Raw genomic sequence first — 25,284 nt, forward strand, 5'->3', positions numbered from 1 at the left:
GTAGAAAGAATAGTTTAATAAAACCCCATGTACCCATTACACAGCTTCAGTTGCCAACTCAGTGGACACATTTGTTTCATATATCTCCTTCCCTTTCCCCACTGCCCACAACTGCCAAATTATTTTGATGTAAATTCCAAGCATTGTATTATATCATCCTTAAATATTTTAGTATTATCTTTAAAAAATAACAGGACCTTTGAAAACATAACCACAATACCATTTTTGCACCTAAAAAGTAACAAGTCCTTAATATCATTGTATTAGTTACCTATGACTGTAAACCAGTTTACCCCAAAATTTAGTTAGCTTAAACAACATTTATTATCTCACAGTTTCTGTGGTTCAGGATTCAGGCATGACTTAGCTGGCTCCTCTGTTTGAGGGTTTCTTACAAGGCTGTAGATAAGGTATTAGCAGGAGTTGGAGTTATCTTGAGGCTGGGGAATGATCTGTTTAACAAGCTTGCTCAAGTCTTGTTGGCAGGATTCAGTTCTTCATGGGTTATTGGACTGAAGACCTCAGTTCCTTGCTGCCTGTTGACCAGAGGTGACCCCCAATCCTTGCTATGTGGCCCTCTCCACAGGGCAGCTCATGGTATGGCCACTTGCTTCATTAGAGTGAGCAAGCAAGAAGAGAGGGAGTTTGCTAACTAGACAAGTCACACTTTGTAAACTAATGTCAGAAGTATGTTCAGCTCATCCTCAAGGGGAGGGGATTACACAAAGGCCTGAATACCAGGAAGTGGAAAGCATTGAGGCCATATTAAAGCCTGCCTACCACAATCATCAAATATCTAGAGTTCAAATTTTCCTAATTGTCTTAGGAATTTTTTTGAAGCTCTCTTTGTTCTAATCAGGTCCAAGTAAAATCCATATACTGAACTTGTTTTTTCTTTTAATCTATAGATTTCCCTTCCCTGTTTTTATTTTTTCCTTGAAGATTATTTGTTAAAGAGACCAGTCGTTTGTCCCATATACCTCTACCCCTGTGTTTCCTATAAACTAGTAGTTTTGTTGTATGTACCTCTACTCCTGTATTTCCTGTAAACTGATAGTTATATCCAGAGAATCAGAATTGATTCTTTCATCAAGACTACTTCATAGCTGATACTGTTCCCCCATCAGGAAACAATAATGTTCTATTGTCCCTCTTTTTGTGAGTATTATTGGTCATTGATGATGGTTGCCTAGATTCATTATTTCATTAGAGGCTACAATGATAGTCTGTCATTCTTTCCTCACTTATTAGTTGGAATAATATTTTAGAAAGAAAGTTTTCCATTCATCACTTGGTTTCACAAAAGTATAGATTGCACATGTATGAAAGGCAGAATAAATACTTAATTTTTCCCCTTTTATTCACCAGTTTTCAAAATCAGTAGTTCTATCATTCCCCAACAGTGACCATTGAACTTGTATACACATGTATGTACATCATGATAAACTCATAGATTTAAACATATTTTTGTGTTTTGGTTCATTACAGTTGTTATTTTCATTGATGCTCAAATTGGTCCATCATTGGTTATTTGAATCTTTTTCAAGTTTTTGAGTCCTTTTGACAGAACTCCAGTAGTCTTTGTCACTGTTTATAAAGTGTTTTTGGTGGACAGACCTAGAACACTCTTAAAGAGTAAATACTGAAATTTCTGATTTTCAAGTTTAGGATTATAAATGTTCCAAATGTTTATTACTATAATTTTACTGAATTTTAATATTTAAAATTTAATATGTACTATTTTTAAATTACTACATTTTAATATTACTAAAATTTATAATTCACATCTTGTATTATAGGATTTTTACCTCTTTGATTTTATATTTGTATCTTTTTTTCCCTTACTGTAAGTGTCTTGGTTCCTGATGATATTAATTTAAATACTTATTTGCTTTATTCTATGTTATGTTTTACCTTTATGACATAGTTTCAGAACACCAATTTCAATATTATTAATAACAGTGTATTACTGAGAATTATTTAAGATTTGTATTATCTTTTTTTTTTTCTTATCCCACCTGGATTTGGCAAAGTAATTAACTGCTTTTTTTTAAGTCACTTTAAGTAATTCCTCTGGATAGTTGTGAAGCAAACTCAATAAACAATTTGGTCCATTTATTCATTTTGCTTTGGATTTTTAGGATTTTTTTTTTTTTTTTTTTTTTAAAAGACTGTGTCTCACTTTGTCACCCAGGCTGGAGTGCAGTGGCCTGATCATAGCTTACTGCAACCTCCAAAATTAGGCTCAAGCGATCCTCCCACCTCAGCCTCAGAGGTAGCTGGGACTACAGGCATATGCCCCCATGCTTGGCTAATTTTTAAATTTTTTTGTAGAGACAGGGTCCTGCTATGTTGCCCAAGCTGGTCTCAAACTCCTGGATTCAGGTGATCCTCTTGCCTCAGCCTCTCAAAGTGCTGAGATTATAGGCATGAGCCACTGCATTCAGCTGCTTTTTTTTAAAATTTAATTTAGTTTTACATTATATGACATTTATATGATTTAAGTTAGATTCATAAAAACAAATTTTTTTAAGGTAAGTCTAGCTTCTCACTACTCTGTTTCCTCCTTTACTTATTAGGTACCCCTTTTTAAATTTGTTTTTTTCTTCATTGGTTTTTAAATATAAGCAAATACATACACACTTGCATATCTGTTTATGTGTGTGTGTATGTATTTATCTTCTCCTGCCTTTCCTAGATAAAGTACTGTACTTTTTTTCACCTTGCTTTTTATCATTTAATAGCATATCCTAGAGATTGCTCCATAGTGATAAATATAGATTTCATTGTTTTTTTAATTATTGCATGGTTATACATTTTATAGATGTATATATTATACCTAGTTCCCCACTGGTAGATATTTTTATTGTTTCATCTTTTACTATTATAAATAGTGCTGCATGTAATACCCACATATGTCTTTTTGTATTTTTCTCAGCATGTCTTTGGGATAGATCCCTAAAAGTGGGATTGCTGTGTCAAAGGATAATGTGTATGTCTTTTTGCTAGCGTTGACAGATTTCTTTCCATTGAGGTTGAGCCACTTCACATTCCCATCAGTAATGTATGAAAGTGGCTGATGCATCTCACACTCTTCAATAGAGTATGTTGTCAAACTTTTGGATTTATGCCAGTCTAGCAAGTGAGAAAAGATATTTCATTCCTGAGCAAGATTGAACATCCTTACATATTTTCAAGGGCCTTGTACCTTTCTTTTTCATTATACTCCCTGTTCATAATATCTTACCCCTGTTTCTATAAGGTCTGTGGCCTGTGATATAAGCTACAAGTTTTTTTCCTAGTTTGTCAATTATCTTTTTTACTTGGAACATGGAGTATTTTTAAGTGTTTGTTTATGTAAATTTTCTGGATTTTCATATGTTGATTTTCTTAATGTTTAGAATATTTGTTTCATCAATTTAATGGGGTTTCCAGATGTATATAATCACACCATTTGCATATATATCTAGTTTTATATCCTTTCCAATTATAATGCCTTTAATTACTTTGTCTAATTACACAGAACAGTATTTCCAATACAGTGTAAACAGTATCAGAGATAGTGAGCATCCTTGTCTTACTCCTGACTTCACCCAATACTTTCGTCTTTTTTGAAGGCACTTACAATTCATGATACAGAAAAATGCCAAGCATGGGATCTAGGAACCAACTTCTTTCTTTGTGAAGATGATGTTGTTAATAAAAGAAACAGGTGAAGATATTTTGATGTATTATGATATTTTTTATTTTACTTCCTCAATTACTTAGAATATTTTCTATATTTAGAACACCAGTGTTTAACTCATCACCATAAATTAATACTACCGTAAATTGGTATATGCTTATTTCTTTTTACTTGTCAAATTTTGGATACATTTATGTATTTTCAGGGGCCTAGAAATGAATTTCTTTGAATTTATTAAAGAAGCTCTTTAATATTGCTGAATTTTTAAGAAACCTGAGAAACTTGGAACTGTTAAGACTGTGTGGCTTACTGTGGAATATGATAGTACATCTCAAGATCATTTATTTACCTGTAAAGATAAAGAAGTCTTGGTTTCTTCTACAGTTCAAGTTTCTATTGAAATTTCATAGCATGTGAGGTTCCTCTGATGTTATTAAAGTGTCCAACTTTAGGAGATTGAGTATATTGAACAAAAGAATAGTGGAGGTTATTTATTTTTTTAGGGCTGAAGCTGTACTTCAACATATTGCTGAACTAAATCCATACGTTCATGTGACATCATCTTCTGTTCCTTTCAATGAGACCACAGAACTGTCCTTCTTAGATAAATACCAGGTTAGTATTCCGTTTTGTATTAAATGTTATTGACAGATTCCAAGGCATTTCGTTAAGTATTGATATGGTATAACTAATTTAACCTAGTTTTTGAGGAACAGAACAAAAAATTTCAAGTTAGAATTTTATTAGAATAATGCCTTTCGAATTCTCCATTTTAAGGAAGGGGCCTAGGAACTACTGATAAAGCAGTTATATCAGTTAAGTGTTTTCACCGTAATATGCATTAAAAACTACCCAAAACTATGTGGTTTATAGCAACATGCATTTATTTCTTTCTTATGTACCTGCATGTCATTTGGGGTTCCTATGCCGAACTCAGCTTGGACTAAACTTCGAAGTCTGAATTCTGCTTCACATGTCTTTCTTTTGTGACCAGGCGGCTACCCAGGTCATGTTTTCATGGCAGTAGCAGAAACACACAAAGGAAAGTCTAACCACTCAAGCACATTTCAAGCCTCTGTGTTACTTCCATTAACATACCATTGGCCAAAGCAAGTTACATTGTCAAGCCCAAAGTCAAGGAGTGGGAAAGTACACTCTGCTCTTTCTAAAGCCGTGGCAAATAATACAATTACAGTGAAGTGAAATACAAGGATCAGTAGTTCAATCTATTTATAGGTCACAATTCCTTAAATAACAACAAAAATTCCCAACACCTTCAGTGTTCTAGAAGTGACTAGGTTGACACTGATTTTTTTTTCCTGCGATAAAATTATGTTGTTATCCATTTAAAAATCAGTGTAGACTTCCATTCTGTACTAAATAACTTAAAATCCATCCTGCTACAAAGCACCTAGAATTGCTAAACAGACTTCTTTCTAAATGACTGAGTTCAAAATAATAAAGAGAAGTACTCAGAGGCCATAATGAACAGGTAACTAAAAGATAGTTAACTATTTTCTGTCATCACTCTCAGGGACAGAGCTTTCCTGTCACAGTAGCCAAGGTTCTTGGGAATTAATGGTCACAGAAACAGAAGATGCCAACCTAGGACTTTATGAACTAGAGAAAAGGAATTGAGACCCTCCTCTCTTTGTAAAGCTGGAACCCTAGAGAACTACACCAACAGTGAAAGGGAGGACAAGAATAATCTGCCCATCAGAATAAAAAGTGTGTCTGTTTTCTCTGAGCTCTGGATGAAAAATAAAGGTCTTCCCTGGGAATTCATGACCATAGGCCTGCCCCCTTCTAGGTTTGGAGATCAACTTTATGATCCTTTGTGGTCTGGAAATTCCCAAGCTAAGAAGTAGTACCATAGTGGCCATACCCTAGAATGCTAGACAGAAACAAAGCTAAACAAATTTAGAGAAATATGCCCTCAACTAGGCCATGGTGTATTCTAATATATGAAGTCCCTTTGAGTTCACAATCCAAAATAATACGATAGGAAAAAGCAGTTAAACATGATCAAGAGTCAGTGGATATAATAAACTACAATTAAACCTCCAAGAATTTCAGGGAACAGGATTATTGTTTAAAGATTATAAAATACAGATGTTCAAAATGACCAAATCTTAAAGAATTAAATATATAACATAAAAATAAGACATTATTGAAAAAGACTAGGCATATGTGATAAACCAAGTATAACTTTTGGAAATGAAAATAAAGTCTTAAAAATTAAAATTCAGTGTATAGATGAGACAGTGGATAGATACAGCTGGAATAAGCATTAGTGAATTCAAAGATCTGAGGAAATTAAGACTACAGCACATGAAAATCAGAAACTATGAATGAGAGATTAAAAGAAATGAGAACTTGAATGAAAGATCCAATTTTATGAGGTTGGATTTCTAGAAAGAGCATTAGGAAAAAATAGTATTCAAAGAAATGACTGAGAATTTTCTAGCATTGATAAAACACAAATCAGTTTAAAAGTACATTGGGTCTAGTGTTTGATTTTATATTATTTGCAAACTATTAAGTTAGCCTGTTACTCTTTCACTGATACAGAAAAGATGAGATTTCCTGGGTCAGAGACCAAGGACTTTATTAGTGCATAGCAAAAAATATGGGTGTTAATTGCATTTCCTCTTCCCTTCCCTCCCTTTCAAGTCCCACTGGTGTAACACAGAAGGCTCAATGGATGCCTGTACACGTAGTGGGTTGCTTTAGAGAACACTGAGCTTGAGGAATCTGCTCTTTTATAGCAAGCAGTAAATAAGCCTTCTCTTTGTCCCTGAGGAAGATAAGAGGAAGTCCTTCATCCCACAAGTTTTTCACAACAAATATAATCCTGAGTGATGGCCCTGAATAAAGAGTAGTTGGGGCCTTGCATTAATAACAAACCCGATGAGACATGTATAGAGTAAGAGACCCATGGAGGAACGTCTCCCTACAAGAAGCACACCAATTCTAGATAATAAAACTAAATCCACACCTAGACATGGTCTTGTACTTTATGTATCTCTTAAAAATGTAATTGTCATCCCTTTAAGCTAGCATGAAAATAATACACTGGTGGCTAGGTTAGTTTTTCCATGACAGTAACAAATAAATCTGTAACCATTTGGAGTCTATAAATACCATATAGGATATTCGGGTTTGCTTCTGATTGTGAAGGCTTTGACAGTTTTTGGATTTAATGTGGGCAGGTTTTCCCCTGTATATGTTACTTTTACTTTTGCTGTTCTGTACTTTTGAAGATACTAACCTTAGAATGGAATGCCATAGGATAATAATTTTTTACAAGGGTAACAATATATCTTTTCCATAATGCAAACTGATGTGCTTCTGATTGTTGTATATTACCAAAATAATTGTGTATTTTCTGATCTTCAATTTCTTGTATTCTCAACAGTGTGTAGTATTGACTGAGGTCAAACTTCCATTGCAGAAGAAGATCAATGACTTTTGCCGTTCTCATTGCCCTCCAATTAAGGTAATGTTTAATAATGACATGTAGTTAACCACAGGAAGAACACTTTCACTAATAGTATTTGTACCTTTTCAGTGAGATATACAAGAAACTTTTTTTACATGAGGACAATTAGAATAAGATTTTTCTCTTTAATTTTGGTATATTTCCTGTTTTTAAAACTAGGATCTAAGTTTGGTTTATAAGCAAATTACCAAATTTTCCTGGAAAGGATGATAAACATTGAATTCATCATCTTATTTTAAACATGATATGATGGTGGTGTTCAAGAGGTTCATTGGTTCATTTAATGAATATTCATTGAACATCTATATAGTCAATACAGTTCTAGGCACTAGGAATACATCAGTGAACAGGACAAATTTTTTTACTCATGAAAATTACCTTCTGTTAGGGAACATATACATGATTTCAATAAAAAAAAAAAATACATGATTTCAAATAGTTCCAGGTCCCGTGAAGAAAAAAAATGTGAATAGAGAACAGTATCTGCATGATGTTGGCAGAGGGGCCAGTGCTTGTTCTTTCAGATTAGAAGGTCAGGGAAGTCGTCCTCTCTTTGGAGATGACATTTGAATAGAGCCCTGAATAATGAGAAAAAAACAGCTATATAGGGATCTGAGACAGAGCATTCAAAGCTGGGGGATCGGCAAGCATAAAGGCCTGCCAGTGAAGTTTGATGTGCTTGAGGAACAGCAAGAGGCAAGCAGGACCAAAATGGAGCTAGGTAAAAAAAAAGAGGATACTAGGAGTACACAGAAGATTAGGCTTGGAGAAGTAGGTAGAGGGTATAGCCTATAGCAGTGGTTTTCAAAGTGTGGTCCGAGGACACTAAGCGTCCCTGAGACTTCTCAGGGATCTGCATAGTCAAACTGTTTTCCTATTACTAAGATGTTATTAGTTATTTACCTTTTTCACTCTGATTCTCTTATGGGGCACAGTGAAGTTTTCCAGAGTCTTTATGATGTGTGGTGGTATCATTGTTCCAACAGCTAATGGAGTACATGTTTGAATATTCTTGTGATTTAAATTTTTCTCAGTTTTAATTTCTAACACAGTAAATATCGATAACTATAACTCACATAAACTAGAGCTATAGTCTATTCTCCTTACAGCAACCCAGAATGATCCTTTAAAAATATAAATCAGATCAAAACTCATGGGCCTAAAACTCAAATATCCTCAAAGATCCTATAAGATATATATGGCCCTCTACGTACTTCTCCAAACCAAGAGCTTTTTGGATCCTCAGTAATTTTTAAGAGTGTGAAGGAGTCATGAAAGAGATCCAAAAGAAAGAGAACTGTTGGATTTTAAGGGTAGAGTAGAAGCAGCTAGAGCAGTTAGGAGCTATTGCAGTAGCCCTGCTGGGAGATGCTGGTGTCTTAGACAAAAGAGTTGGAAGTAGAGATAGTGAGAAATCATTGAATTTTAGGTATGTTTTGTAGCCTTTTTGGGCTAACAGAACTTGTGGATGGATGAATGTGAATTGGGAAGGAAAGAGTGATCCAAAAGACTCCTAGATTTTTGTCCGGCATAATTAGGTGGTGGAGATATTGGGAAGAGGTTTAGATGACAAAAATCCTGGTTCTTCCCTTGTAATTGAATGCATGTTACTAACTCCACCTCTTTTGTTTTGGGGATCATTGTTCCTTTTGAAAAAAGAAAAAGATGTTTATTCCTTTGAGCTAGGTGCTAAGCTAGAATCATACTGTATGATACAGGTGTGCTGAAAATTTTTGGATTGTGGTATTTACATAACATATTTATACTCTGTAGAGCATTTATGCTATGTTTTACAATTTAAGCATGTGAATAAGACAGAACAGTCAGTTAATTTACAACAGGGCACAGAAGTTTTATAAAATAATTATGCTAGGTTACAAATTAAAATCTTTGTTTATGTAATTGATATAGATATATCTATACTTTAGAGTTATTTTGGAAAGAAAGAAATTATCTTGGAATTTATAGCTTTTAAACTTAAAGATACTCAGTTTTGTTTCATAAAAAAATGCTTAAGTGCCCATTTGATCACCAGAGGCAATACATGATGAAGTGGGAGGTAGTCTTCCATTAGCCATCTCACTGCTGTATAATTGGGGTTATAAATTATTTTATTGAGATATGTTCTTATATCAAAGTATCAATATACTTAATTTTGTTAGAAAAATATTACTTTATATAGGATTGGATGCATTACAGAATAAAGATTTCTCTTTATTAGCAGTACCCCTAAAAATAGCTTTAAGCACAAAAACAATTTCTTTACAAATTCGTGGAATGGAAATAATGTATGTTTTATAAAAATTGTTTTTAATAAAACATTTATGATTGTGTTTAAGAATTTAATTTTTACCTTTCATGACTTTGCACTGTTGGTTTCTCAGCTCTTTTTCTGTCAATTCTGCTCTCATTTAGCTCTCAAATAGCTCTGTTCTATTTTCCATTTACTCTCCTCTTTTCTAAAATAACAAGTAAAAAGTCACTGCTTGACTGTCAAACCAAGATATCTGTTTCTTATTAGTTGTGCTTGAATTTATGACAAAGCCAGGATTTTAGTTATTTAAAAATTATAGAATGTATAATCATACACTGATCAGTTTTGATTTTGTTACACTAGATATGTGTTTACCAAATACCAAACTCTTTGATCTCTAAAACAGTCTGCAATTTATCTTGTTCATAATTCACTTTATATTATAAAGGATATACTTAATTACAAATAAAATTGTCATAAAAGAGCCTGAGATAGTTGAGCTGTTTTTTTTTTTTCTTTCTTTATAAAAATAAATAAGCTTGAACTTGTTTTTGCTGTTTCATAGTTCATCAGTGCAGATATACATGGAATTTGGTCACGGTTGTTTTGTGATTTCGGTGATGAATTTGAAGTTTTAGATACAACAGGAGAAGAACCAAAAGAAATTTTCATTTCAAACATAACGCAAGTATGATTATTTAATGAAAAATAGTAATAATTTGATAATTATTTTGTGACAGTTCTTTAAAAGCTTGCTTTTACTAATGTAGAAGAATGGCTTAGAAATTTGGTTTTGAGAATTTTATAACTTTGTCTTTTTTGTGTAAGATTTGGAAGAGTACATGAATTTGTTTTCTACTCTTTTTTTTTTTAGGCTAATCCTGGCATTGTCACTTGCCTTGAAAATCATCCTCACAAACTTGAGACAGGACAATTCATAACGTTTCGAGAAATTAATGGAATGACAGGTTTAAATGGATCTACACAACAAATAACTGGTAAATTTATGTGTTTTATTAGTTTATTCACACTTATGCAGCATATTTTTAATTCAGACACTATAGTTACTGTTGGGAGCACAACATCAACTCAGACAGACATGATCTATAGTTCTTGGCCTCAAAACATTGAATCCAAGTGAAGACATTGTTAAACAGTTATAAAATTAAGAGAGTACAGGCATTCTGGGAACTCTAAATTTAACAAGAAACCCACCCAGTTTGGTGACAGCAGCAGTGGAACAATGTGTCTTGATTAAAATCTGAAGGTTGCGTTGGCTTAGGAAGTTGTTGAAAAAGAGTATTCCATGCAGAGACAAACAGAAAAGGCTCAGATGCAAGACAGAACTCAAGGAACTACAAGTAGTATAATATGGCAGGGCTGACTGACAGTGAGAATTGAGATCATAAGAGTCTTAATTTTAAGACATTTAGTAGCAAACTTTGTAATTACATACAATAAGTGAGCAAAGATGCCTTCATGGTCATCTTACTCACTTAAAGAGTACAAGAAAGGGAGTAGATTTTGGAGAAAAGATAATGAACATAGTTTAGACTTGTCGGATGAGGTGGCAATGAAGTATTCAGATTTCTAGATGTTGGTTGGTTATATCTTCTTGTTCAGTGGCTTGAATAAAAGAGATAAATGATTGTGACTGCAGGCATGTTTGTTGTCAAGGAATCTGTTTTTTTCATTGGACTAATGTGAGATCATTGTCCAAAAAACAATGAAAGGTACCACAGCCAGAAGTTTAAGGAAAGTGGGTATTTTAAAAATGGAAAGATTATCAGGCATCATATAGTGCCCATTGGAAGTTAGAGGTATTGAATTTATAGCAGCATTAATCTGCATAGTTTATATTTTTCTTCCGGCCATGTTTAAAAGAGTTAAAGACAGTACTAGACAACTCGTAACTCAACTGTATGGCATGTTTATACCGGTTTAGGAGAGAGCGATTCAGTTGTATCTTTAGGGCAATTGAAAATATAATTATGTGTTTAGTGTATAGACTAGTAAATGGAATTACTTTTTTTTTTTTAATGACTACAAAATGTATCCTTCCCTTACATTTTGTAACAGGGAAAAATCAGTTCCCATTACAAACTCTTTATAAACAACTTTGGATCCATATTTAAGCATCTTTGGTAACAAAACTATTTGATTTTGTTTCCCAACTACAGCCAGATATCTTAAATACAGGTTCAGATCCTTGATATTAAAGAATTTATTTCTGTTTTTATGAAAATTGACTAGCTGAATCATTTAGGATTATTACTTGTTATTTTGGGTTCCATGCAGTGGTAGATTATGGTGATGGATCAGAATCTCGAGGCTGCCTATATAAAGAGGAGCCACTGGATATCAAAGAATGATCATAAAGAAAACCCACATTTTGTACCAAAAATTATTTGTGGTGGGGGTGGTGAATGCTTAAATAGAGTGGCTGTTAATGAAGGGTGTTTTTTTTCCTTACCATTTATTAATTGGTACTTCTCTAAGGTAGGTTTCTGTTAATGTGAAAAACATTCTAGATGTATATATAAGCATATGTTTAAGTAGAGTTAAAAATGAGTCCTATTTCAGACCTGGCCCTCTTTAGAGGTAATAGCAGCGAAGAGGTAATAGAGCTTTCTGTCTACTTAATATATAAGTCTTATTATATTGTGGGGGGCTTACTTGTTCTTAATTTAACTCTTTCAATAAGCAAATGATTCAAAAATAAGAAAGAGTAAATGTTTACAGAGAAAAGCTTTCTGCCCATCCTTGGCTCCACCTCCTCAGTTCTCATCCACCTACCACAGGTAACCACTGCTCTTAATTTATTGAAAATCCTTTCAGGGTTTCCTTATGCTTTTTTTTTTTTTTTTTTTTTTACACAGAAGGTAGCATATTATATATAGTGCTGCCCTTTGCGTTTTTATTAAACAAAATATCTTGGTGATCTTTTTACATCAGTAATTGTAGAGCATTTTCTTTCCTTTAAGTTTTCTTTCATGGCTATATAATATTTCACGGTATAGATGAAAATGTTATCAGAGCATTTTTTTTTTTTTTTTTTTTAAGAGACAGGGTCTTGCTGTGTTGCCCAGGTTGGAGTTAAATGGCTAGCCACAGGTACAATTATATAGTGCACTGCAGTTTCAAACTTCTGGATTCAAGCTGTCCTCCTGCCTTAGCCTTTGTAGTAGTTTGGACTACTGGCACATGCCACTGTTCCCGGCCAGAAAATAATTTTAATTTGCCTTTTTCATATTATAAATGAGATGAGTGTCTTTTTCTTAGGTTTTAGAGCTATTTAATATTTATTTTTCCTTTAATGTGAACCATCTGTCCTTTGCTGGTTTTTTTGTTGAGTTGTTGATCATTTTCTTAACCATTCTCAGGAACTCCTGATTTATATGGCATACTTGCCAGTTTTTCAAACGTGATGTGCAAATAATTTTCCTAGTTTGACATTTATCTTTTGACTTTGCTTGTGATGGGTTTTTATCATGAAGTTTTCTGTTTTATGTTTGTATAATAAAAATGTTCAATCTTTTCTGTTATGGCTTTTATGTTCAGTGTTACTTAGAAAAGCCTTCCTCACTGGAAGGTTTTAAAGGAATTTTTCTCCCATTCTTTTATCTAAAAAATTTTTGTCATTTAAATTTTTTTGACATTTAAAACTTCCATCCACATGGAACAGATATTTTCCTGGATAGCTTTTTTCCCCAAAATATTTATTGAATAATATGATCTTTTCCTCACTGGTTTGAGATGCCACCTTTGTTGTGTCCTATGTGTACTTAGGTCTATTTCTGAATTCTCTAATCTATTCCATTTGTCTATTCATGAGCCAGCACCAAACTATTAATATATTAATTATTATTATGTATAATTAGCATCAGTGTACTGAAACTTTATGATCAAGTTTAATGTCTAATAATGAATACCTCTCAATACTCTTTTTTTCTCTGAGTTTTCTTGATTATTTTTAAGTCCTAAACTTCACATTGGAAAAAATACTTGGTCTAGCTTCCCATATGCCTCCCACCTACCCATTTAAAAAAAAAAAACTATTGAGAATCTCCTTAATTTTGTAAATTAGGGAGAATTAACATTTATCTGTGTTCCTATGTAATGGTTTTCTTATTTTCTTTCTTCTAGTGGTATCACCATTTTCTTTTAGTATTGGCGATACTACAGAACTGGAACCATATTTACATGGAGGCATAGCTGTCCAAGTTAAGACTCCTAAAACATTTTGCTTTGTAAGTACTTTTTTTCTGCTTAAAAAGTATTTCTTCACAGGAAAAAATGGTAGAAGAGAAAAAAAACAATAAAATAAATATTCAATTAACAGTTTAAAGGCTGAACAGATTTTGTTTTTTAATTTGCACCCACTTTGAGGAAAATGGAATTTAAGGAAATAAACTGATATCAACAAAAAAATGACATATCTTCTATAGCTAGACGACCATATGCATATAGTTAAGGTATATGAGTATACCCCAAAGAAACTATATCTTCTTTAATCATCAAAGAGTTGATCATACTTTATAATTTACCTTCTAAGACAAGAGATAAAACTAATGTATTTGCAAAAGATTTAGCAAGAGCTGTTTTGCTTTATTATTCAATTATTTGTTTAAAATAAAAGGAATATTTCCTTATACTTGTTAATCCAGATTTTAAAAATTTAATTTAATTTTATAAATTTCAAAAAGCAGTACATATGCTGCAAATGTAAAATAATTCCTATAAACTCTTGGCACTGGAAGGAAAATGTAATTAGCTGTACAGAGAGAATGTAGAGACTACTTGTGTCTGGAACTGCTTACATACTTAGGCTACTTCTCAGTTAAGCTTACACATCTGTTTTCCCTTGCAAGTTCTCAAAGTTTTAGCTTGATTGCCTTTTCTTTTTCAGAAATATTATTAACAACTATTGATACTATAATCCTGTACAAGGCTTTGTGTAAGCCAAAGTTAGAACAAAACAATAAATTAAATTAGTATAGCTAGTCAGGTCTGTCCTGGCATACCTTCTTGTGCCCTATTCCCAGTTTTTAATCAGATAGTTTATGCCTCGAATAATTTCAGATTGAGTGGCTGTCTTGGGATTGTGTTTGGGGTTTTTGTTTGTTTTGCCTTTGTGTTCTTTGCTCCACAAAGATTTTAACTTTGAGTATCTATGCAAGTCTTGTCGGGCATAACAAATCTTGATAACTTGTTAGAAAAATATGGTAGCTTTTCTATTAAAACACATTTTTTGAGTATGCAAATGTTTTCACTAATTGGTCCCAAATTTACTATGTGGAGCATGTTGTTTTATTGTACTTAACTTTTTTTTAATTTGGTCATAAGATAAGGGAGAATGGTAGCTATTTTATATTCAATTAAAACATAATCAGGCTAACCTCATTTATTTCAGACCTTCGAGAGATCCCCATTGCTTTTAGTGCACTGACATATAACAGTATATTTTGTCAAGTAATCACTCCCTTGCTTTGAAGTAATAATTTTTTTTTCTTTTAGGAACCATTGGAGAGACAAATAAAACATCCAAAGTACCTTATTGTAGATTTCAGCAATCCTGAGGTAAATAAACACTTCGCAGGTTTGAGAGAGTGATTATAAAGTTAAAATGGAGTGACCATGTGTATACCTTGCTGTCAGGTTTTCTTAATAAAGGTTGTATTCACATATCTAAAGTTGACTCCAAGGGATTAAAAACGGGAATTTGTGTCATGGAAAAAAAATATTAGAATAATAGAAAAAAGTTTTACTTTTATAATGATTTGCTAGCTTAGATAATTAAAAGATGATTTCAATAACTCATACAAAGATGACCTTACTAAAAGAGTTTCTCAAGCGTGTAGAGTTCTATATAATACATATTTCTTACCAAAAAAAAAAAATCTTAAGCATATATTCTATTTCTTTAAATCACTAGGTATAATTTTGTGACGGTAAATATATTTTATGATAAGGAAGGAATTAACAGTTTCCAAATTTGTAAATATTAATAAGGAAAAGGAATTTCGTGTTCTTGTACAGATGTTTTCTTACTGTTGTTAGATTGATACTACTCCAGGTTTCATATCGATAACCTAGTAAACACTAGTCACACAACCTGGAATTGAAACTGGGAGCTATTGCTTAAATGTAGCCTTATGGCCTTAAAGTCAACTCATTTAGCTTCTTTAAGCCTTGATTTTCTTACCTGTTAAATAGAGTTAGTAATGGTATTAAGCTAATATGTTTATTGTGAAGATTAAATTAAATAGTGCTTTAAAAGTATTTAACGCAGTGCCTGGCACATACAAGCACTCAGTAAATACTGGCCAATTTTTAATGTTCTCAATAGGCACCTTTACAGATTCACACAGCTCTGCTTGCCTTGGACCAGTTTCAGGAGAATTACAGTCGCAAGCCAAATATTGGGTAATGTTTTTTGTTTTAAAATAACTATTTTCCTTTTTTTAAAAGTAATATTTCAAAAACTATAATTTTTTTTTTTTAAAGTAGCTAAGCTCCTTGAAACTGCAATACCAGCACATACACACCAAACTATATAAACATTGCTTATGGCTTTCTGCCCTTTTTCCTGGTGGGAGTGGAGAGATTGGTTTACAAAAGTGAAATCATACTAAACATGAATTTTTTCCACTTTGAACCCTTTAAATGCTACAACTTTAAAAAAAAAATCTAAGAATTACTGAATTATTAACCCATTTTTTTTTTTTACTTTATACTCTATTAGGTCAGAGTACTGTTGCAAAACATTTTTGCTTTGTATATTTAAACCTAAATCTTATTTATATACTGTCCTTAATTGAGTATGATCTTGAAGTATGTTCTTTGTATATCTTTATTTTTTTTTGGTGACTTTTCTAAAGCAATATCTTCATATTTGGATGTGAATCCTTTATCAGCTATGTTTTACAACTGTAAGCCAGTTATCTTTAAGTAGGTGAAACATTTTGTGCAACCTGTTAGCAAAATTCCATTTTCTTTATTTCATAAATTTTAGTTTTGAATATGTCCTACTGTTTATGGCAATTGAGAAAATTGAAGTAGGGTGCTTTGTTTTGAATCGCAGATGCCAACAAGATTCAGAAGAACTGTTCACACTGGCAAGAACTATAAGTGAAACCTTGGAAGAGAAGGTGAATATTCATAGTTATGGCTGTCAAAAAATTTGTTTGTAACATATAAATGTTCAATATTAATATTCTCTTATCCTTCAAATCCCAGCTTTGCTACTTATTTACTCTGTAACATTAGGCAAGTTATTTCGCTTTGTTCTGCTTTAGTTTATAAATCTGTAAAATACAGTTAACCTGCCTCATAGGGTTGTTATGAACATTAAATGATTTAATTTTGTAAAGCACTTGGAATGCCTTGTGACATAGTAATTACTATTTGCTGCTGATGCTATTGTTATTGGTATTAGTATCCTTTTTTATTCTGTTCTCATTTACTTAATTTGTTAACATAATTAAGCTCATTACATATAAGTCATCAGCTTTCCTGTAAATCACCTCTTTTATACATTATGCATTCACATCTCTTAATTGTGTTTTGCATATCAGATGGCTTGAATATGTTTTCTAGAAAATGATTTTTTCATGTTATGATGCCTGTGTCTGCCACTCAACAGTTTCATTTAAGCATCTATCAACATAGCAGTGTTTGTATAATTATTTGAAAATTCTTTCATTTTGTTCTTATTTAATAAAAATAAAGGGGAAATGAAAATCTTAACATCAGTAGTAGGAAGCTTTGATCTCATATATGTATATAATTAAACAAAGAAAGAATAAATGTACTGAAAGCAGTGACTCACTAGCCATAAATGAAAGATCTTTTATTGTATATTTAGTGGTTAGAGAAAGAAAATATATGAAAAGCTAGAAATAGATTGTTGAAGTCTATGATTAAACAGAAGGATGTGATTAAGGATTTATTAGACTTATTGAGGTATAATTTACATAAAGTAAATTTTACCTTTTACAAAAATCTGTGCATAATTCAAGTGTACACAATGAATTCAAAGTGTGCAGATATGTATCCACCACCACGATCAAGATATAAAACATTTCCATAACACCAAAAAGTTCTCTCATGCCTCTTTATAATCATCTCCTCAGCCCACAACCAAACCCTGGCAGCTGCTATAGTTTTGTCTTTTTTAGAATGTCATATAAATGGAATCATATAGTATGTAGTCTTTTGAGTCTGGCTTCTTTGATTAAGTGTAATGAATTTGAATTTTGTCCATGTTGTTGCATGTTCATTCCATTGTATTGCTGTGTAGTATTTCATTTTATAGGATACACCACAGTTTGTCATTTTATCAGTTAATGGACATATGTGTTGTTTTCAACTTGAGCAGTTATGAATAAAGGTGCTACAAATATTTGTATACAGATTTTGATGTGAACATATATTTCATTTCTCTTGTGTAGATATCTAGAAGTATATTACAGAGTCATATGATAGGTATATGTTTAATTTTATAAGAAACTGCCAAACTGTTTTAAAAAGTAGCTGTACCATTTTGCATTCTCACCAGAAATGTATGAGAGTTTCAGTAGCTCTGTATCTAACACTCTGTATCTAACACTTTGTCTGTTTAATTTTAGCCATTTTAATGTGTGTAGTGTCTTGTTGTTTCAATTTGCATTTCACTAATGGCCATGAATTTGAACATCTTTTAGGGTGCTTATTTGCCATTCATATCTGTTTATTAAACTGTCTTTACAAATCTTCACCTATTTTTTAATTAGGTTTTTTATTTTCTTATTGTGAAAGTTCTTTATATATCTTTATTTTTTTTGGTGAATATTCCAAAGCAATATCTTTATGTTTGGATGTGAGTCCTTTATCAGATATATATTTTACAAATATTCCCTTTAAGTTCAATTTATCAGTTTTTCTTTTTGCAGTTTGTGCCTTTTTGTCCTAAGAATTTTTTTTAACGCAGGATCACACAGCTTTTCTGTGTTTTCATCTAGAAGAATTATGATTTTGTAATTTTATAATTTCATTTCTGTATGTTGTGCAAAGTATGGATCAAGACATGACAATGCAAAGTACAGATCAGTATACATGATTATATACTAATTTTGTGCACAGTTTTGCGAGTTCATTTTTATATACTGTACAACATACAGAGCAAGATTAATTGTTTTGTATATGAATGTCCAATAATTCTAGCCCATTTGTTGAAAAGACTATTCTTTCCTTAGTGAAATGTGAAAGCATCTTTGTCAGCAATTTATTGACCATATATGTGTAGGTCTGTTTCTGTACTCTCTACTATCTTCATACTGATATCTTTTTGCCAATGTTATCTTGTCTTGATTATTGTGACTTTTATGTTAAATCTTGAGATCAGGTTTGGTCTAGAGTTTATACAATGTAGAAGGAACTCAGGATTATAGTATTCCTTGAGTTTTTATATGCTTCAAATTTTTTTCTATGGCCTTCATACTTGAAAACAAGCTTGGCTGGATATAAAATTCTAGGATCTTACTTTCTTCACTGATATCTTACTTTGTATCTTGCTATTGAGAAATGAGATGCCAGCTAATTTTTTACTCTTACGAATAATCTGGTCTTTCTGCCTTGAGGCTCTGTATATTTTGTCTTCATATGTGAAATCTCATAGTTTTACCAGATTATATCTCTGAGTTGATGATTTGGTAAATTTTCTCAGATACACAGTGAGCCCATTTCAGTATGTAGATTAAGATTTTGTTTTATTAATTATTTCTTTCCTTATTTGGAGGGGTAGATTGGATGATTTCTGTTCTTAGTTTTTAAATTCCTAATAGAAGGTGATTTTTGGTTGTTTGTTTCCTCCATCTCTAAGAGCTTTTTAAGAATATATAATTCACTCCAACAAATTTCACCTGACTTGTGATTAGTTTGGGAGGAAATTTTCAATAGCTGCAATGTTTTGATTCTAATTTTCTGCTTTTTTCTTAATTCAGCTTTACTGATTTTTGTGCTTATTTTTTGGAAAGGGTAAGGATTTAGGGTGCTTTTTAGATTCCTACTTTTATAACATTCTCTTCTCTCAGAGTGAGGAATTTCTTTAATGGATGGCTTTTATTTTGATATGTCTTGTTGTTAGTGTGTCTCTTTGATTTCTGCCAGATCCTTAACTTCCCTCTCTTTAGCTTTCTTTATCAAAGGGTGTCTCCCTCTTTCTGTTCACATCTTTCTCTCTCAGAGAGTTCTTTCGCTGTAGCCAGGCCTGAGATGTGTCAGATTTCCTGCCTCTGTTCAGTATTTTTTGCACTTAGTGTGGGAGTTTCTTTTTCTTTGGATACTTTTGACTGTGGTTTGTCACCATTAGGCCTTTCACTCTCTTTTATGTGACCTCTTCATACTTTACACTGTGTAGGCTCGTAGTACTGTGAAGTCCAGAGATAGCTCTGCTGGAGTTTGATATCTGTTTCTCCACTTATAAATGATTTGAAGTTTATAATATTCTCTATTTCCTAGCAATGCTAAAGCCCTGTCACTTCTATTTCTCTTCTTGTAGTTATGCCTGTGTTTGAGAGATTGTGCGGGGAAATTCAGATTTAGGCTGTTGTCCATATCCTAGGGTAACCAAAACTTTTCAAGATTTGGATGTTTGTTTATTTACTAAAAAATAATAGGAACTTCAGATAGTGTAACCTAATGATGAGAATAAAGCTGTGAAGTTAGTCCTTTTGGATGTAGATCCTGGCTTCACCGCTTACTAGGTATAAAATCTTGAATAAGTTAATTAATCTTTCAAAGTTTCAGTTTTCTTGTATAATAGAAATTATATTTCCTAGCATTATTTGGAAGATTATGTAAGGGCTTAATACAAAGCTTGGCACAGTAGTTGCTCATTCAGACTAACTGCTATTAGCATTTTCATCATTGTTTATTATCACCACCAACATCTCTGTATTCAAAAATGACACAACTTAAATCATAATCTATCTGAGTTGAGGTTGGTGTTTAATAGTTGAAAATAATGAGATACAGAAAATTGAAATGGAGGAGTGGATTAGTGAGTAGATATTTATCATTTTTGTATCACAGATATTTTTGAGAGTATAATAGAAACTCTCCCTCTTTGCTCCTAAATCTACAAAAACTATTGTTTACAGAGGATTTCAGGAGATTAATTGAGCCCTCCTTGAAGCTTAAGGTTAAAATTAAGATTACTGATGTTTAAGTAATAGGAAGAGAAAGAGATACCAGAGCTGGTGAAAAGATCTTTTTCATATATAAGAAATTGTGCTAAAACAATAGCTCCAAAATCCAGTATTTCCTCGTAATGCTAATTAATTTTATTTTTAGTAACATAATTTGAATTTTTAAACGTATTTGTGAACTTTATCTTTTAACAATGTATTGTGTCATTCATTGCAGTTTTATTTACCACTTCCAGCACAAACTGATAGCTTCTTATTATTTTTTATGAATCATTTTATTTTTATTTAGCTTAGGTTCAAAGTTTTTCCGTAGTAGTTTTCATTAATTTTTTTTTAATTCTGGTTGTTTGTCAATATTACTGTCATCACAAAATTGTTCTTTAAGAAGGACTGTAAATGATAGATATTCTAGTTAATTCTAAATGATGCTTTAGGTTGACAGAGTCTGAAAGCAAAAATGGGCAGGTATTGGTAAAGAGAAACACTACTAAAAGTAACGTGCAAATGGGTGTTTTATCGTGAGATTAGGACATTTTTGACTTAAAAGCTATTAGGGAAAGTGAATAGCTTTTTTAGAAATTAAGTTCTAATAATTCTCACATTTAGTCATTGAAATTTTAAGTGTACTATGTGAATACTGTTAATATTATTGTCTTTCATGACATGTGTTTCAGCCTGAAGTAAATGCTGACATTGTGCATTGGCTCTCTTGGACTGCTCAAGGCTTTTTACCTCCGCTTGCTGCAGCAGTAGGAGGTGTTGCCAGCCAAGAAGTATTGAAAGCTGTGACAGGAAAGTTTTCTCCTTTGTGCCAGTGGGTTAGTTCTGAATTTTAATATTTTTTAAATTTTAGGTTGAATTCTCCACTCATAAAATGAATGTGTTGTGTATTATTATCTAGTATTAATTAATATATTAAGAAAACAACCTTAAAATATTTTTTGATGCATGAGAGAGATGCAAGTAATATTCCTTTAAAACTTATTTCTGTAATTGAAATGAACAGGATTGTATTTTGAGGCTATTGAGATATAACCCAAAGTTGCTTTCTCAGATGTATTTCTCTCAGCTGTGAGAGTAAGGGAATGAATTTTCTATCTGTATAGTTAGTTTTTCTCTAGTACTATTAGCTTAGCATTCTTGGGCTCTCAGAACTCTTGAACTTGTTCCTTAGAATCTTTTGCCATCATGAATCTTCAGTTCCCCTTCCTAGGTGTAAACATCTAAAGGTGGAGAACATAGGAATGGTACAGGTTTCAGGAATATAGGGTAAAAATATCACAAAATGGAATAAAAACCCTCATTTCTGTTACCAAAAGGAATAATTGACAGAAGGTATCAAAGTATCAAAGGACACTCTCTTCGGGCACTTTCTTTTTTGAAACACTTCAGAATTTTGAATATAACATTCATCTTACATTTTTAAAAGTACCCACATAATGTTATTTTGCTACTCCATTCTTTGATTTATTTTAAACAGAATACTTTAGTGAAAGTTTGATTTAGATATGACTGTTAATATCATGAGACATAAAATATTGTTATTAATATAGATCCTATATTGTTATGATTAAATAAATAAGCATTTGATCATGTTCAAATTTAACCACGTAAGTTACTTAAATGAAAATGAGAGTGAGTCAGTTTTTTTTTTCATTAACTTAAAACTAATTGGTAGTTCTTAAAATGCTAAAATTGTGGAAAGTAGGAAACTAGATCATTTTCCCTATAGTGTATATAGTTTTAGATTACATATAATCTAAGCTGGAAAATAAGTAGAAAGTAGGTACTTTCTTCTCAAAAAATAATCAAATTATTTATTCAGATGTAGCTGAAATTGGGGCCTCCAAAGTTTTTATGTAGTTATGAAAAATAGATTTGGAGATGAAATTTCCTTGGATTTGAAATTAGAATATATCATCTTTAGGATGACTAAGTGACATAAATCAAATTATGTAGCTTTTAATAGTTTCTTGAGGTTTTACCATTGTTTTAATGAAAGAATGTAATACTGTGTATAGTATTTTTAAAAATTATATTTTTAATATATTATTTTGCTCTGAATTGGCATTTTCATCATTTTTCACTTGATTATTAAATAATTATAGAAGAGAACTTCTTTTGTTAAGAATTTAAGTTTTATACATAATAAATTGTGTTTTTAATCTTCTACTTTAAGTTGTATCTTGAAGCAGCAGATATTGTCGAATTCCTAGGCAAACCTGAATGTGAAGAATTTCTCCCACGGTAATATTGAAATTTCTGTTGCTTTTTCTTAGTTGTATAGGAGGCACATAGAGTGAAAAAGTTTTTGTCTAAACATGCATTTGTTTTATATATGTTGTCTTCTAACTCATTTACTTTTGCAGTCATTTCTTCTCTACTTAAGGGTCATTTTAAGTATCATAATGCTGTGTCTCTTTATTATTTTATAAGTAATGAATACAGAGTTTTAAATTGTATACCATGAGAATGGTTAGCATTCAAAATACCGTAATGATGTTAAATGAAAAATATTGCCATCTGCAGTCTTTATTTGTATCAGTCATTATTCAACTTTTGGAGTCATAAATCTCTTTGAGAATCTGCAAAAATTTAGAGATTCATTCTCCCTAAAATATACATTACCCAAAGCTGTGTCTTCAATTTAAGTGGGTCAACAACCCCAAAGGCCATCTATAACCTTTTTTTAAGAACTTTTCTTAAAATCACCTGGCTTAGAAAAAATTTTTTTCTAAATAAAGTCACCTTCATTTAAATCATTTGGACTTACCTGTTAAGTCAAATGGAAAAAAGGGAAAACTGATTTCTTTATGGGGTCTTTCCCTTTTTCAAATAAGATAGTTCATCTGATAGGTTAGGGGAAACTCTTAAAGAGCATTCTATTCTAAAGCACAACATTAAATTTATATTAACCATAATGAAACTAATCTTAATGTTTTCTGTGCCTTTCTGTTTCCTTGGTATACCTTGTTTTCTTCAGAGGAGATAGATATGATGCCTTACGAGCCTGCATTGGAGATACTTTATGTCAGAAGCTACAGAATTTGAATATCTTCTTAGTAAGTATGAATAATTGTGGGACTAAGTAGTATATGCAAACTGCTATTGTATATCGAGTTAATTTGTTAGACAAATATGAGTCCAAGTGAGTAGAGTGTGAGTAGCTGTGACACAGAATGGCCTGCAAAGTTCAAAATATTTACTGTCTGGTCCTTTACAGAAAGAGTTTGCCATCCTCTGATCTAAAGAATTAATACATTTAAAATAAAAATATGAGTATGATAGTTTTGAACATTAAATGATTTTCTAGAACTATATTAAAAATTGGTGGGGTTCATTTTTTTTTTCCCCTCACTAAATGAAGGAATATATAGGCATAATTCTTTCTTTCTTAAATGTCTTGGTACATTGGCAGGGAAGCATAAAACTTCTGTTTCTGACATTTGTTGTTTTTTATTATTATAATCAATTCTGAAAATACTGCTGATTTTTAGTAATCATTTGTAAAATGTTTTGAAAATCACCCATTGCTGAGCTTTTACATGCATATGTAATCTGTTATCAGTTTTAAGTAAAAATGGTAATGGAGAAGTCTTAGAATAGTTCTGTTCATCAAATGAGTTTTAAGAAATGTCTAAAAGTAAGGAATCTTTCATTAAAATGTGCTAATATTTCATGTTCATTTCTATCTTACATAAAAAATGAGCTCAATGTTTGACTTCTGGAATTTTTAAATGTCTGATGTTGAAAGGAATTGTAAATATTATGCTTTTCTTTACTTGGTTTATACTTTTTTTCTTTGAGAAATAGTGTAATAAAGCTGTTAAATATTTCAAAGTAAAATGAGTAACCAATGTTCAAGTTATTTTAAAAAATATCTATTTATAAGCATTTGAAGAAAATTAAGATGAAATTGCTCTTTAGTAAGTAAATGGTCATGTTATTTAATCTGATATATGTCATTTTTCTCCTCTATAGATAGGATGTGGAGCCATAGGCTGTGAAATGTTAAAAAATTTCGCTTTACTTGGTGTTGGCACAAGCAAAGAGAAGGGAATGGTAAGATAATAAATTGCTGAGAGTTAAAAGTTTGTATTTCTTTTATTGCCCCTTTTTTGAGTTGTAGTCGACTGCATAGATCAATATTTAAGGATAGAGCATTAAACTAGAAATTGGAAGATTCTGATTCTCCTCTGATCACTTTTCAAAAGTTATGTGATCTTGTGACAGATTAATTCTCTGCTCCTCAGTTTCCTTCTCTAATATTGTAAAACTGAAATTTGCATTACCTACCTTATAATGGTGTTGTGAAGATCAAATGAAAAAGGGCTTTGCAAACTGTAAGACACATTATTATTGTTATTATTTCCATTAGATAATAGTTACTGTTAAATCTTTAAGGTGAGAGAAGCTAACATTAGACAGTTACAGAGTACTGAGATGTAGTTTCAATTGTTGAGTATCAAAAGTAGTGAAAATACTATAAACTTTGGTGTACAATTTAAATTCTTAAGACTGTAAATGTGAGTTAATTGCAAAGCCATGTCATATCTTTGAATAAAAATATATTTTATTGGTGCTGTTTCACCTTTTAAGATGTGAAGTTCCTTCCATTAGTGATTTTCATAGACTTATCGTGGTGACTAACAGA

The 25,284-nt window shown here is 31.8% G+C and overlaps 1 protein-coding gene across 1 annotated transcript in view; it reads left to right on the forward strand.

Moving 5' to 3' along the window:
- Positions 1–25,284, forward strand: part of UBA6 (ubiquitin like modifier activating enzyme 6) — a 60,434-nt gene that overhangs the window by 10,183 nt on the left and 24,967 nt on the right. The window contains exons 5-17 of the mRNA XM_069456835.1: positions 3,618–3,712; positions 4,189–4,300; positions 7,104–7,184; positions 10,007–10,129; positions 10,316–10,439; positions 13,588–13,691; positions 14,959–15,021; positions 15,791–15,867; positions 16,526–16,592; positions 21,305–21,448; positions 22,810–22,877; positions 23,614–23,692; positions 24,612–24,692. Of these exons, the coding sequence (XP_069312936.1) occupies positions 3,618–3,712; positions 4,189–4,300; positions 7,104–7,184; positions 10,007–10,129; positions 10,316–10,439; positions 13,588–13,691; positions 14,959–15,021; positions 15,791–15,867; positions 16,526–16,592; positions 21,305–21,448; positions 22,810–22,877; positions 23,614–23,692; positions 24,612–24,692 (1,218 nt within the window). The remainder of the gene's footprint in view (positions 1–3,617; positions 3,713–4,188; positions 4,301–7,103; positions 7,185–10,006; positions 10,130–10,315; positions 10,440–13,587; positions 13,692–14,958; positions 15,022–15,790; positions 15,868–16,525; positions 16,593–21,304; positions 21,449–22,809; positions 22,878–23,613; positions 23,693–24,611; positions 24,693–25,284) is intronic.

This window comes from Eulemur rufifrons, chromosome 24 (assembly GCF_041146395.1).
Source record: "Eulemur rufifrons isolate Redbay chromosome 24, OSU_ERuf_1, whole genome shotgun sequence".
Classification (NCBI taxonomy): Eukaryota; Metazoa; Chordata; class Mammalia; order Primates; family Lemuridae; genus Eulemur; species Eulemur rufifrons.